The sequence below is a fragment of the Mchenga conophoros genome, linkage group LG15 (assembly GCF_057382185.1).
Source record: "Mchenga conophoros isolate Kocher_MC1m ecotype Shallow Benthic linkage group LG15, M_conophoros_male_GT1.1, whole genome shotgun sequence".
NCBI classification, from domain to species: Eukaryota; Metazoa; Chordata; class Actinopteri; order Cichliformes; family Cichlidae; genus Mchenga; species Mchenga conophoros.
Window position 1 is genome coordinate 33,207,253 of NC_140540.1, and position 14,961 is coordinate 33,222,213.

The 14,961-nt window shown below is 42.9% G+C and overlaps 1 protein-coding gene across 2 annotated transcripts in view; it reads left to right on the forward strand.

Annotated features, from left to right (window-relative positions):
• The window catches only part of mdn1 (midasin AAA ATPase 1), a 59,752-nt gene that overhangs the window by 42,503 nt on the left and 2,288 nt on the right, over window positions 1-14,961 (forward strand). Inside the window, exons 68-99 of one of the 2 annotated variants that reach the window (XM_085247847.1) lie at window positions 978-1,072; window positions 1,194-1,318; window positions 1,618-1,770; window positions 1,958-2,067; window positions 2,184-2,257; window positions 2,716-2,899; window positions 2,986-3,133; window positions 4,540-4,686; window positions 4,784-4,910; window positions 5,312-5,417; window positions 5,543-5,658; window positions 5,866-6,270; window positions 6,358-6,584; window positions 6,669-6,806; window positions 7,313-7,503; window positions 7,689-7,850; window positions 7,932-8,066; window positions 8,152-8,287; window positions 8,391-8,566; window positions 8,721-8,852; window positions 9,031-9,184; window positions 9,399-9,697; window positions 9,798-9,953; window positions 11,171-11,272; window positions 11,353-11,551; window positions 11,658-11,828; window positions 11,934-12,091; window positions 12,392-12,487; window positions 12,916-13,031; window positions 13,161-13,335; window positions 13,534-13,607; window positions 13,764-13,878. In XM_085247847.1, coding sequence (XP_085103973.1) covers window positions 978-1,072; window positions 1,194-1,318; window positions 1,618-1,770; window positions 1,958-2,067; window positions 2,184-2,257; window positions 2,716-2,899; window positions 2,986-3,133; window positions 4,540-4,686; window positions 4,784-4,910; window positions 5,312-5,417; window positions 5,543-5,658; window positions 5,866-6,270; window positions 6,358-6,584; window positions 6,669-6,806; window positions 7,313-7,503; window positions 7,689-7,850; window positions 7,932-8,066; window positions 8,152-8,287; window positions 8,391-8,566; window positions 8,721-8,852; window positions 9,031-9,184; window positions 9,399-9,697; window positions 9,798-9,953; window positions 11,171-11,272; window positions 11,353-11,551; window positions 11,658-11,828; window positions 11,934-12,091; window positions 12,392-12,487; window positions 12,916-13,031; window positions 13,161-13,335; window positions 13,534-13,607; window positions 13,764-13,878 — 4,902 coding nt within the window. The remainder of the gene's footprint in view (window positions 1-977; window positions 1,073-1,193; window positions 1,319-1,617; window positions 1,771-1,957; window positions 2,068-2,183; window positions 2,258-2,715; window positions 2,900-2,985; window positions 3,134-4,539; window positions 4,687-4,783; window positions 4,911-5,311; window positions 5,418-5,542; window positions 5,659-5,865; window positions 6,271-6,357; window positions 6,585-6,668; window positions 6,807-7,312; window positions 7,504-7,688; window positions 7,851-7,931; window positions 8,067-8,151; window positions 8,288-8,390; window positions 8,567-8,720; window positions 8,853-9,030; window positions 9,185-9,398; window positions 9,698-9,797; window positions 9,954-11,170; window positions 11,273-11,352; window positions 11,552-11,657; window positions 11,829-11,933; window positions 12,092-12,391; window positions 12,488-12,915; window positions 13,032-13,160; window positions 13,336-13,533; window positions 13,608-13,763; window positions 13,879-14,961) is intronic. The other variant, XM_085247849.1, reaches the window with a different exon arrangement.

Sequence of the window (14,961 nt, forward strand, 5' to 3'; positions counted from 1 at the left end):
CCATGGAGGGTACTGCCCCTTGTCGCTGTTCAACTTGTAGCCAAGCATCTCACTGATCACTGCTGCCGTATTGTAGATCAGCTTGTTAGTGTCGGTAATCGTGGTTGTAGGTATTTCCCGTAGTGCTGCATTAACATCATCTAGCAGACCTTCTGAGGGTACTTCACGTAATCTTGGTAACCTGCTACGGGGGATCCAGGTTTCAAGCTTGACCATGATCCTATTTTTCAGGTCAGTTCCTCTCGCACTCAACAATCCTTCTCCTATCGCACTTGGGGCTATGTACCCAATCTCGGGTGGGGGTGATGATATCGCCCCCCTGACCTGGCGTCCTGGCTCCTCCTTGCCGTAGCATTTGTGTTGTACCTCGTCAATCTCTAGCTGTGAGAGCAGTCCCTTCTTTCGAATGTTGGAACACTGAGCTACTAGTTGTTTCGCCGTCATTGTGGATGTTGGGTATCGAAGAATCCATAGGTCCCTCATCCTATTCATGTAGCCCCTTCCGCCGGGGTTACTTGCGTAGTAGCATTCCAACAGATAGATATAGATATATATAGATATAGATAGATATAGAGATAGATAGATATAGATAGATATAGATATATCTCTATCTCTAGAGAGAGAGAGAGATATATGAGGCTGAGAGGTAGCGCTGGCAGCCACCAGTATTTTTGATATTGCAGTGAATTTCTTTTTATAACTGCTCTTTGTCACCCACCATTTTTTTTTTTTTTTTTTTTATTATTTTTCTTACGGTCTGATGACCTTTCATTTTTACCCCTCTGTCTGTCAGCACATTTCATTTGTAACTTGACACAGCCGCTCCTTTTTTTTTTTGTAAACATATAGCAATAATTTTGCTACATACTTTAGTAAACGAGGCCCATCAATAGCAGACATTGGGTCATCCAAATGAGCCTATTGTACAGGGCTCATCTATTTCTGTTTTCTTTGATTTTCCTTGCTCCCCTCATTAGGACTGGGAGAATAACGCCAGCCGTTCAGTGTCTCTGCGGAAGGAACTGGAACCCGTCACACAGCTCATTATTCAGTGGCGCAAGCTGGAGCTCAGGTAAGACAAAGATGAATAAATCCATTCACTTGTTACTTTTTGGATATAAACCAATCACTAACTAGCTCATAAATTAAGCACTGTGATAAGGAGCTTTTTAACTCTGGTTTTTGTGTTGTAGTTGTTGGTCGCGCAGTCTTGACAATGCAATGAAGCGTCACACAGAGAAGTCCACCAAACACTGGTTCTCTGTCTACCAGCTGCTGGAGCGATACCTAGAGGAACAGAGGACGGAGACTTGTACAGGTACAAGCTAACAAATCTGTGTGTGCTGACTCAGTGTGGTGGTCTTATTAAAGGTGTTAATTAATTAAAAATTAATATAATAAAATAAAAATAAATCTTCTGGGGGGGGTGAATATCAGATTAAAGGTGTAAATTTTATCAGCTGAAGGGAAGCGAGGATCTATCTCTGCTTCTCTGTCTGTATTTCTGTGAGATGCAAACTGCAGAAAATACTGGTGCATTTAACTTCAAACTTTCAAATTTAAAGCACAAGGAAATAAAGGATGCCAAGAGATATTTATTATTGTCTTCCTCTCCAGCTGAAGGGGTAGAACACCTTTCCCTGTCTTCAGTGTCCTCCACCCTTCAGGCCTTTCTGGAGGGCTCCACCCTGGGGGAGTTCCACACTCGTCTGAACATGTTGCTCACATTCCACTGCCACCTCCTGCTGGTCCCCCCGCAGTCCGGGCAAGGTCAGCTATCACTGCTGTTTCCTGTACACTACACATTCAGACCTGCTTACTGGACCAGCACTGAAACGGCCTTTTGCTGAAATTTCGAAATCACACATTTCACATCACCGTGGACTTTGTTTTTATCTCAGGTGTCATTTAACATGTACTTGAGTTTATTCTGACACAGTACTGCTTGCTTTTACAGAGCCTTTGTCCAGTCTTCTCTGGAACCTGTACAAATACTACAATCAGTTTTCTCAAGGCATTCAAACCAAAATTACTCAACACAGGCAGACCATTGAAAAGGACCTCAAGGTATATCCCTATAAATCTTATCAAACTCTTAACACTTATTCAAACTTGCCTCTGAATCTCTGAACTTCACTGCAAAGTTTTCTGTCATTGTCTTACATATGAATTTGTATTCTTAGGACTTTGTCAAGATCTGCAAATGGAATGATGTCAATTTTTGGTCCATCAAACAGTCAGTGGAGAAGACCCATCGGTATGTGGCCGGCATTTGTTTCACAGTTAGCTTCCAGGTTCAGGTGTCTAGTTTCAGTTTCATTTTTACTGTTTAAATAATAGCTTCCAAGAAGTTGGAAGGTTCAGTATTCCAGTAGACACAACAATGTGAATTGATTCGTGTGGACATCCTAAATCAGTATGAACAAGAGTCGCCTCATCTGGCTGTTAAGCAGTGTTATCTAGATTAATAAAACTAAACACATTTGATACATATTTTTATTACAGTTTTTTAAGTTTTTTTTTTTTTTTAAAGTGCAAATGTTAGTGGGGTCTTATTTATTTGGTTGACTAAAATGTTTGTTGCACCAGATTTTAATTTTAGTTTTAGTTGACCACAATGATCTTGACCTGTAGCAAGTCAAGATAGTTGAGCCTCAGCCAAGTGTAACAATATATAAATGACTGCTTTAATGGTAATCACCTTATGATTTTCAGTACACTCTTCAAGTTTATCAAGCAGTTTGAAGAGGCTTTGAATGGTCCGAGTATTCCTGCTCTGGTGGAGCAGGGAAGCGGCGCGAGCTTGGACAGTGTGGACGCTAACCCACAGGAAATGCCCATCCACAGAGTTCACCAGTTGCTAAAGAGCACCCTGCCTTTAAAGTGCAGGATTCTACAGGTACAGATCTCACAGAACACACAGTGTCTTTAATTTTCTCTTTCAACAATTTTTTTTAATCACTCAACTATGTTTTTATATTTTAGACTGATGGAGAAGAAGAAGAAGGATTCAAAGCTTCTTCTCTACAAATATCTCTGCCTGTACTGTCCAGGAAGATGAAGAAGATGTGCATCCAGCTGCTGAAGAAAAACCCTGTCCCTGAGCTGGCTGAAGACTTGGACTGCTTCACTGGTGAGAAAGCTACTGCTGGATAGTTAAAATCACAGTTGAAATAATTCAGTTATGTTGTTGGACTCGACACCATCCTGTGACTGTCTTGACATTAGAGTATAGATTACTGAAGCCTACTACTGCAGGCTACAACTGCAGTCATGTAAGCACTCTATGAAGTCCTTTGAAAAACGACAAAAAAGTACATCTAATTGGATAAATTGTGGAAACACCTTAAGCAGCAAGAACCTTGACGAGTAGCCGTTTTCAGTTGGACTACTATTCTCTCAAAATGTTGTGGAGGAATTTTGGTGCAGTTCATCAAGGTTGGTGGGTTTATTTATGCACAGCTGTCTTAAGGATTGAAGTCTGGATTTTAACTAAACCAACAACCACCAGAATCATTATTCTGTAGATTGGTGCTGTGCTTGGAGTCACTGTTATGTTGCATGGCTCGGATACGTTTAGTTTTCACCAAACATGGTTTGGCAACTTTGCAGAGATGAGCCGTGCTTACATATTATTTCTTCCAAGCAACTTATACGATTCCCTTCTTGTTGTGGTTTTTTTTTTTTTTTATTGTTTGTTTTGTTTTGGGGTTTTTTGTAGGCACTTTTATACTCTAATAGTGTCTTCATTTCATTGTCCTTCCCTTGTCTGGCAACCCCCAACCTTCCGATTAGTACATTAGCTCTGCGTTCTGAGTTACAGCCACCACATTGACCTCAGGATCTTAGGATGTTGTTTTCTGGGAAAAATATGACATTGTGTTAACATACACCTGAATATTCTTGTAAATGCCTGAGTGCTTCACATGCTCCATATTTTTGTTTCGTTACACACTTATTCCAAAATGGATTAAATTCATTATTGCTCTCTAAAATTCAGTACACAATACCTCATAATAACAAAGTGGGGAAAAGATTAGCTTGAAATTAGTGAGGATAAAAGATACCTCAGGCAGCAGAAGAGGAGCAGTCAGGAACCATCATGGAAGGTCAGGCTTCAGCACTGCACGCACCACCATTAGAACAGAAAGGCTAGAATGAACTTTGTTAAAAAAAAAAAAATTAAAAAACGTCTAAAAAACATTGATTGGACAGATGAAACCAAGATTAACCTCTACTAGAATGATGGCAAGAAAAATGTATGGAGAAGGCATGGAGCAGCTCATGATCTAAAGCACACCACATCATCTGTAAAACACGGCAGAGACAGTGTGATGGCTTGGACGTGCATGGCTGCCAGTGACAGTGGAACACTAGTGTTTATTGATGATGTGACAGAAGAAGCCAAACAAATGCTGAGGTGTTCAGACATACTGTCTGCTCAAATCCAGCTAAATGGACTGTGTGTGTGTGAACCTTTATTTATATATACTGTAAATGTAAAAAAAAAAAAATCTTTATAAATATTTTTTCTTTCAGGCGAGGTCATCAGCAACTTGCGGGACCTGCAGAGCCTCACAATAAACACATCAGCAGATAAAGACAAGCAGAAAGCTGAGATAAAGCACATCCTACAGCAGAAACAGAGGGCATTGTCTGACCTGTTCAAGATGCTCACAGAAATAGGTCGGTTCCCCACACTGACTTACATTTTCAATTAACTTCTATACTTTTTTTTTTTTAAATAGAATTAATTTTTTTTTCTGTATGATTGGCTTTTAAGGTCTGTCGTACCGCAAAGGCCTAATATGGAACAGGACAGCATATGCAGAGAAGGCTCTGTACATGCAGCCGCTGGAGATGACGACCGCTCTCTCAGCTGTCAAGACTCAGGAGAATGCAGAGAGCATGTAATTAGAACTTATTTACAGAGGCCTTGTTCTGAATCAGTGCCTCGTGCGCTGCATGAGGGTTAATCTTTCTGTCATGCAACAGTGCTTTTATTTTGAAGTTCTTAAAACAAACACAGAAGTAAGCCACAATATTAATGTAGATTTTAATATTTCAGTAGTTACCTCAACATTAAACGAATTACACTCCAACACTCAAGAACGGATGTAATCGTGAAGTGTGTGGATGGATTCTATCAAACAAGCAACACATGTAGCTAGCTATTGCTTTACAGAACAGATGGCCAGTGACATACTGCACAATGAAGAGATTAAAAGGCCAACTACAGCGTCCCCTGTAATTGTGTGGACATGCTCTGGTTTTGCAGTGAGACACTGTTTTCTCTTTTTTCCTATTGTAGGTTGTTTGCGGAGTTGCTGACAGCATGGGACGGCTGTCAGAAGTACTTCTATCAGTCTTGGGCCAGGAACACTGCCCTGCAGACTGCTTTGCAGCACGCTGCTAAGGTGCGACATGCACAACTTACACTTGTACCTATGAACTAGATGAAAATCAAGCATCACAATGAGGAACTTAAAGTTTAGCATGTGTTATCTTCATTGTGATGCATGTGTGTCAATGTTTGCTGTAGGAGCTGGGTCTGGGGAATGTAGAGCGATGCAGGGGTTTCTCCTCTCACCTCTTCAAGCTGCTCCTCAAACAGAGGCAACGGCTGGCCAAACTCATTGAACAATGGGTCCATCTCAGGTCAGTACGCTAGTATAACATTATATGTCAAAGTGTAGGTTTGCTTTTAGAAGTAAAGGCTGCTGTGGCACAGGTGCATCACAGGCTATTCAGTCAGAACACCATTACTATTTCTTTTTAGATTTATGTTTTATATCAAACTAAAAAAATAAGATGTTGCCATGGAAACTTTGCAGCATCTAACTTAATTGTTATCACTTCACCCAGGAGGCTAACTGACAATGTCCAGGGCATCAAGGCCTACCTACAAAGCCAGAGTGAGGAGCCAGGCTGCACCCTCCCACCCCAAGCCTCTCTCCAGGACTGGGTGAAGAGGGGCCAAGCGCTCGCAGCCCAGTGTAATACCCTTTTGCAGCAGCTGGCCTGGTTGCTGCACTGCTGCCCCGAAGACCTTCAGAAGGAGGAGGTGAGCAGCTGCAAGCAGCACACCCTGAGGTGTCCATCCCCACTGGCAGCGCAGCGACAACCCCCTGGCTGCTTGATGAGGAGGGGTGACGCTGCATGGTGCCAACTACATCAGCGTGTCACTACAATGCTGGAGCAGACGCAGAGCCTGAAGGTGGAGCTGGACTGTGCAGCACAGCCAATCTCTGATGGTGTTCTTCATACATGGTAAGACATTATTGTCTGGCGTTTTTCAAGTCTAACATTACAGCAACAAATACAAAACGGTTGCAACAGCACTGCTGTTTCCCACAGGAACTACTTTACCGAATGCTGTTCGGCCTTCAACCGTCTGGGAGCTATAGGGGCTCAGATGCCCATTGTGGAGCAGATCTTCACCTCAGATGTGTGTGTCGGCACTCCAGACAACCAACCAGCTGTAATCCAGAGTCTCCAGTATGTGAGAGGACAGGTGGAGGCCACCGTCACAGAATTCACCACATGGAGGATTCATGTGCTCTCCCTGGGACACGATGACACAGGTCAAAGCACTGAGCAGCTGCACGAATAACTAACAGTGTTTCAGATGGGTCAGCAGTTCATGTTTTATTTTATTTCCCTTACAGATCACCAGCAAACCTTCTGTACGGAGTTCTCTGCTGAGCTTGAAGCAAACATCAACACATTGTTGTGTTCTGTCCAGACACTCGTGAAGAAACGGGAGAGAGTACAACAAAGGGAGCAGCATGGAGACACCAAGAGAGGTCAGAAGGTTGCATTCAAACCAGCAGTGGTAACCTAGGACCTGGTAAAATGTTGGATTGGTAGTCAGAAAGCATTATATTAGTTTAGTGCTTGACCCTAAAAGTAATGGGGTGCCTAACTGGATACTTACTGTAGATGTCATTAATCTTGGCCTCGTGTGACATAATAGTTGAGCAATGTGAGAATGAATTCAAATTTGTTTATATTTGTTTTTAAATGTATTTTTTAATGGACACTTGCTGGAATAATATAAACATGTTTATGTACATTTTTCAATATTAGAGCCCCGACTTGTGTTCAAGAGAGTGAGGTGGAGATGAGGGATGAGAGAGCAGTGGTGGATGGGGCAGTTATTCTAAGTGGTTTTAATTTATCCTGAGAATAAAATCCTTAGTAGGTCTTACAACCATGCCATTGGCATATGGCTGTTTCCAGCCAGTTCAAATGTATATACAGTGTTCATAATGCAATGATGGTTACCTCTTCCGTTTATGTATTATCTCAGAGGGTGCCAAAGAGGACAAGGAGGAGCCTCTGGAGGACCTGCTAAAGCCTGGTCACCTGACTCGCCTGCTGGAGGAGGAACTGGAGGCTGAGGTGGAGGCTCTGCGTGTGGGAGATGTTAGTACTGGGCTGGAGAGGCTTCTGTGCCACCTAAAGACACAAAGGGACTCCTCTCAGCCGCCACACTTCCAGGTACCAAGAACATCTGGAACTGTTCAGAGATGTGCTTTCAAAGTATAAGTTCATTATAGGTTAAATGAATTAAATATTAACCTGTGAATGGAAGTCTGAGTGCACTCAAATCTGTTTAGGTGCAATGAAAGGGCTTTTTTGTCTTCAGAATCTCTTCACCTTAACATGTTTCTGCTGACTTTTAGGAGGTAAACAGGGCGTGCAGGATGCTGGTTCGTCTGGAGCCTCTACTAGGAATTTACTCTGACCTTGTATGCTACTACCTGGCTGTGTCACTGGGAGCACATAGAAGCACAGGCAAACTTCTGTCTGTACTGGCCAGCATCTTCACTGAACTCGCTCAGAAGGTACTCACATGGTCCTATTTAAGAAATAATAATGCCATCAGTGTAATTTTAACTAAGCAGTTGATGTGGTGTCCCCTTCAGGGTTTCTGCCTGCCTCAGGAGCTTATGGCTGGAGATGGAGAAGGAGCAGAACAGTTTCACGATTATGAAGGTGGTGGTATAGGAGAGGGAAAGGGCACAAAAGATGTCAGCGACAAGATCGAGAATGAAGATCAGGTGATGAAAATACTGGCATCTAAGTAGTGTGAACTGTATGACTGTTTACTTTGACTCAAGTCTTCCTGCCCTTTGCTTCCTTTAGCTGGAGGACACCTTCAAGGAGGGGGAAGAAAAGACTGAACAGCATGAGAAAGAGGATATTAAGTCAGAAGACAATGCCGTTGAGATGTCAGAGGACTTTGATGGCCAGATGTGCGACGCTGATGAGAAAGAACCAGGTCAGTTAAGCTGGATAGCAGAGGAATCCCAAGCTGGTTCTATACAAGATAATTGGTAACCATGATTGAATTTTTTCTCTGCATTTCTTTGCTTGATCTGAAGGTGACGACGAGGAATCAGATAAAGAGGACGACGAAGAACTGGACAAAAAAATGGGTGACCTGGGTGAAGGCCAGACAGATACACTGGATGAAAAAATGTGGGGAGATGATGATGATGATGAGGGGGAGGAGGAAGGAAGTGACAAGGAGGAGGAGTCTGGTCAGGGCATGGATCAGGTATCTCCACAACATTAACACAATTTAAAAAGTACATATGACAGAGCAGTTTGCATCCAATCTTAAACCTTCATTTATATAAAGCAGCCACCAGAAAGCTTTAGTTAAAGTTTTCTCTGTGTAACATCATGAATGGTCATATGTTTTTTTTCAGGGTGAGTCTGAGTTGGTTGCCAAAGATGACAACCTGGATGCAGCAGACCCCAAAAAAGATCACAAGAACCAGGATGAAGACCAACAGATGGACGAAGAGGAGAAAGACATGATCAATGAACAAGGAGATGAGGTTTTTCTTCTCACCTAACTCCCATGATTTCCATTTTAATACGTGTCAAAAGTAAAATCGGTAATAGACAACAAACAGTCGTTAGGGCTTTGAACTGCAAATGTCGGTGTGAGCGAAGAACAGGATTTGCATGGATGGACAAGTGTGTCATGCTCTGTGTTTCTGTTATTTGTCCCAGAGAGAGTTTGATGAAAATGAAGTAGACCCCTACCAAGGTCAACAAGACAAGAGACCTGAGCCCGAGGCCATGGATCTGCCTGAGGAACTCGATCTGGACCAGGGTGACAAGGATGGAGAGGATAATGATGATGGAGATGAGGGTGAAGGTGAAGGTGAAGCCTGCTGCTTAAATTATAGCTTTACTAACACAGTCGAGAAACACGCATGCTTTATTATCAGTGATGTCTTATGTGATGCTCAATTTCGGCTTTAGACTGGGTCATTGTAAGCAAGTAAGTGTAGTAAGTGTATTTGTAAAGAGCTTTTCACAGATGTAAAAGTCACAAATTGCTGAAAATGAATGATTCAATTTTTTTCCTTTTTCAGAGGATAATCCATTTAACATCGATGACAGAGGGATGGAAGCAGATCAGGATGAGGAGGAGGATGGTGAGAAAGATGGAGGAGAAAACGAGCAAGGAGCAGAGGAGCTGGACAAGGACCAAAATGGAGAAGAAAACAATGGGGAGCCTGAAACTGCAGAGGAGAAGGAGGGAGGAGAGGAAGCAGAAAAGGATGATTCGGCTGATAAAGATGAAGAAGAGAAGGACGAGGAAAGGGAGCGGGAGTCAGGAAGAGACGAGGACACGAAGACTTCATCAAATGAAAAAGGGCATGAGCCAAAGGTGTGCATGTTCAAAATAAGTACACCAATGCATGGCGTGAGCAACGGTATTGACTGATGTGACCTTTTTTTTTTTTTTTTTTTTTTAAATGCGTATATAGGAGGAGGAGGAAGGTGGTGGTGAAGATGAGGAGCTGCCCGAGTGCGCTGAGAGGAAATGGCACGACACCGACGGTCAGACAGGAGAGGACAACATTCAAAGCGACACTGCTGTGGAGCTGGCAGGAGAAGCCTCGGAGAGAGACGAGGCCAAAGAGGTAACATTCAAATCTACACTGTGCTCCAGATACTCTGTGTGGGCTCGAAGTGACTCTGATTGATTATGAAGTGATTCACAGCGGAGTCTCCCGTGATCAGGAGCATATTTGATGGCCGCATATGACTGAATATCCTGATGCCTAGCCTATGTGAATTGTGAGTTAAATGATAGAGCGCTTTGTGTGTGACAGTTCTGAATGTGTACTTTTTTCCTTCAATACACAAAGAGTACAGAATAGGACAGAGTGTGACGATCTGTCTTTCTTCTGAATGAGAAAGTGGGAAGAGTGAAAGCACTGGTGAGACTCCCTTCTTTCTGATTGGTTGTTTGTGTGACAGAGAAGCTGTTACACAAACAAGTTGTCCACCCTTGAAGGGCCTTCTTGTGTGCCACAGTGCAGCTTGAGAGCCACACAAATGCTGACGTATTGTATTTTATAATATGTTCTGTGTGGAGCACAAGTTTTTCTTTTGTTACCCCAAAACACAATGCAGTGTCTGGGGATTCTTGATAGTACTTGGAGAGTCTCGTCTCTCCAGTCTAGAGGAGAGGGGGACTGAGAGAGGCCTGATGACCTGGGAACCTCAGGAGCCTTTGAACCATGAGGTAGGAGAGAGAGCTGACAGGGAATACTGGAGGCGTGCTAGGTTGAACACTTCTTTTTTCCTTCCCTGGGATGCGACGGCTCGTTCTTTGCAATAGTCACTGCAAGGGCCTCTGGGTTTTCTACCTCAACTTACCTGGCAGACTGTGGTCCTGGTCCTGGTCTTGTCTGCATCTTGGTCTCTCACACACTGCCTGACCTCACAGCAGCTGCTGTTGCTGCAAAGCCCACTCCTGGCACCTGGTGGGGTTGTGGGTAAGGGCATTTTGAAAGCTTCTCCCTCTCCATGGCTGTGCTGAAGAGGTCCAAATTTCTCTTTCTAGATATAGAATATAGATCCTAGATGTAGAGTTTTACTTGCACTTGTGAAAAACATTATTAACTGCTAATGGTTTCAGAAATTGTCCTGAAGGTGTATAGATGAAAAAGTGTCACTGTTTTGTATAGCAATTTACAGTAGATGATGGCATCCAAAAAAATTGCTTGGTTACTTTCACAGAGCGGTGAAGCCCTCCACACCAAACTTTAGCTGGGTTTGGTTTTTGTACACATGTATAAAATATGTCTGCCATGATTTTTGTATCTATATTTATGCTATTATGGTTTTACAGGAGCATGGCAGTGGAGCAGCTGACGCCAGCCAGTCTGAGGGCCACCAGTCAAAGCTGACAGCAACAATGGCTTCACACAGACAAACTCAGAGTCAGACTCAGGTGTGGCAAAATTCTCTGCCTCACCGCTGCTGTTCGGTGTCCCTTTATTCCTCTTAATTAAGTTTTTTTTTCCTTTCCAGAGCTTGAAGAGGAAACCTGGCCAAGCAGATAGTGAACGCTCTATAGGCGACTACAACAAGCCAGTCAACAAGCGCCTGCGCACAGTCGAAAGAAGCAAAGAGAGCCTCGAGAACAACAGGCAGAGCGACACCCAGCAGGTGTCAGACCTGTACGAGCACATTAAGCACGGAGACCAGAACTATGACACTCAGACATATGGTAGGTGATCACCTGGAAGCTGAGTCTGTGATGGTTTGGCTGGAGTTTAAACTAAGCTTTTCAAAGCAAGTACATAACTGTTGTTTGTTGGTGTGACTGCACCTAGATGTGGCCAGTGCAGAGCAGGAGAGCACAGCAGGGCCTCGGGGCCAGGATGAAGATGACAAAGAAGAGGATTTGTCCATGGAGACAGAGGACCAGGAGGTTGATCTGCAAGCGGCTGAGGTCCAGGAGCTGAAGCCTGAACAGCTGGACTCCTCAAAGGCTTCCCAGACAGGTGTCAAATTCTCTTCTTCTCCTGCTCGTTTTTTTTCTTTCATTTCAACAATTTTTAAACTTCTCAGATGTGAAGCATCTCTTGACTAGTGTTGTTGTACTGCAGGTGTAGACCCTGGAGAGATGGAGGTCCAGAGGCAGGGAGAGGAGCAGGAGGACGAGAGGTGGAAAGAAAAACAACAAGCCGAAGAAGAAGAGCGAGCAAGCAGAAGCACAGACTCTACAATTCATGTTGTTCCTGAGCTGCTTCTGGACTCTGCGCAGGTACACAGTACGCTCTAAGGAGTTGCTGTCAAGTGTTGTAGAAGTGAACGTATTTGAAATTACTGTTAATTATTGATTATTGTTACATATAACTGAGTAATGTGGACAAAGAGATGATTTACAGTGATGTAAATAAGTGTAGGCCACATTACACTTGTGATTTTCGTACACTGACTGCCATAAAGAGTTAATTACATTTAAAAAAGTCACAAAGCCTTCAGTTCCACATCAGTTCATATCAGTTTAATGTTACACACGTGAAGATAACTCTGTATGTCTGTGTGTGCGCTTATGTGCCAGGAGAAAGCACAGAGGAGAGACCCAGAAGAAACAAGGAGGGAGATGGAGCTGCAGCTGGAGGCCTGGCACAAACTGGCCCCGGGGACTCAGGAGGAGGTGAGGGTGACCCGGGAGACTCAACCAAACATGTTCAACTGTGGCTGTCACGTAGGAAAGTGTGACTTGCACTGCTATTCTTCAGTTAACTGAAGAAGAGACTTGAGAAGTTTTGTCTTTTATACGTTTTTGTTGCATTTGTTGAAGAATGCTGACACAAACACACTGCAGATTCAAATATGTTTAAATAAAGGAAATCTGAATAAAAATGCTGTCCTTGTGAACATAACGAGGATCATGTGAAAGTTGGGAATATATTTGATGTATTTTCTAAAACACAAAGCTTCACTCAGGAGACGGTGGAATAGTTAAATGTGTCCCATTTGTGTTTTATATAATAAAAAAAAAGAAAAGCGTCTCAGAGTGATGGCTTACAGGAAAAACGTGGTTCTTTCCTGTGATTAACTGCAACTGTCGCTGTGTTTCAGGAGACTGTAGCGGCTTCCATGTGGCAGCAGTACCAAACTCTGACCTCGGCTCTCTCTCAGCAGCTGTGCGAGCAGCTCCGTCTCATCTTGGAGCCCACACAGGCCGCCAAACTAAAGTCAGTAAAGCACACAGGAAATCTTGATTCTCTCTGCTGTGGTGAAACTGGTCCACTGTTAATGTGAGCTGATGCTGTGTGTGTGTGTATCAACTGTATATTTGTGTCTTTATATGTGCGTGTCCTCAGGGGTGATTACCGAACAGGAAAGCGTCTGAACATGAGGAAGGTGATCCCTTATATCGCCAGTCAGTTTCGCAAAGACAAGATCTGGTTAAGGCGGACGAAGCCCAGCAAGAGAGAGTACCAGATCTGCCTGGCTGTGGACGACTCCTCCAGCATGGTGGACAACCACTCTAAACAGGTTCGAGGCTCCAGTTACAATCAGATGCCGATCAGAAACGATCAGTAATAGTAACGGTGTATTTAGTGCTTATTATTAACTGATGGTTTTTCATGTGCCATTTCCCTATAATGCCCAACTTTTGCTTCCCATATCTTATCTAAAGTTTGCATTAATTAAAACTTGCATGTGTGTTTGTGTGTCTGCGTCCATGCACAGCTGGCATTTGAATCCCTGGCAGTGATTATCAATGCCCTCACTCTGCTGGAGGTAGGCCAGGTGTCTGTCTGTAGGTAAGAGCTTCATCTTTCTGTATGTTGTGATTTAATTTTAATAGCTGTGTGATATGATCTAAAACCAAAAAAACGAACCAGCGTGAATATGGCTTCATGTACTGTACAGTTGTGATGTCATCATTAAAATAAATGAACTTTTGCTCTTGTATGCAGCTTTGGGGAGCAGGTGCAGCTGCTGCATCCCTTCCAGCATCAGTTTAATGACGAGTCTGGGGCTCGGATTCTCAGGCTCTGTCAGTTCCAGCAGAAGAAGACCAGAATAGCACAGGTGGGAATCCTCCTCCAGCTATCTGAATCATCACACAAAAGAACAAATAATTATACTTTAAAAATCTTTTCAATGCTTATATGAGGAAAGTAAGACACAGTAATGCAATATGATAACAGAAAGCTACAGAGAGCCAGTTCATCTAACAATAAATAGAATGGTACAGAGTTCAGTTCAGTTAAATTCTGTTTTATTTATATAACACCAAATCACAACAACAGTCACCTCAAGCCACTTTATATTGTAAGGTGGACCCTACAATCATACATACAGAAAAAACCCGAACAATCATATGACCCGTATGAACAAGCACTTTGGCAACAGTGGGAAGAAATCTCTGACACAACCAGGCTCAGAGAGAAGTCTGCTGTGGCCGACACGCTGTGGAGGAGAGCCAGAGATGAATAATAACGAATGAACAAATGCAAAGTGCTGTATAAACACATGGAGAGTGAAGAAGACCCCAGCAGCATAACTGAGGAAAGGTTCAGGGTCACCAGGAAAAGTGTGTTTTCTCCTAAGTCCAAAGACATGCATGTTAGGTTAATTTGTTATTCTAAATTGGAAATGGTTGTGAAGTCTTGTAGCCTAACACACTTTAAGTAGTCAGTCTGCCCTTGCACCTCTAAAGCACTCAAATCTAAATGTCAGTCCAGTCCAGCGGTTTATGAGGCAAACTCAAAAGGAAACAAAGGCTGGTTTCTTTAAGAGCAAGAATATAAAATAGATAAGACAGAACTGATTGTACTGTGGAAACTTCTCTGTATATTAGAGTGAGTAGAAGTATTTGAGGGGTTTTTTTCTGCTTGCCTGCATTTTGGTGTAAATGTCAAAGGAAACTTCTTTAGCAAAGGCTAACGATTTCATTCGGAGCGACATGATCTCAGAGCAGCAGCTCTTCTCATGGGTGTGGTGCTGCTCTAGAACAAGAATCACAAAGTAACATGGCTCTGAATTACAGTCATATACAGCTGTGATGATAGAAATGTAATATTTATTTACAGGCATATAAATATTATGTTTGCATTACATTACTGATGACTGGTACAAAGTCAGCGACTTGCCTTCAGTGAGCTATTATAA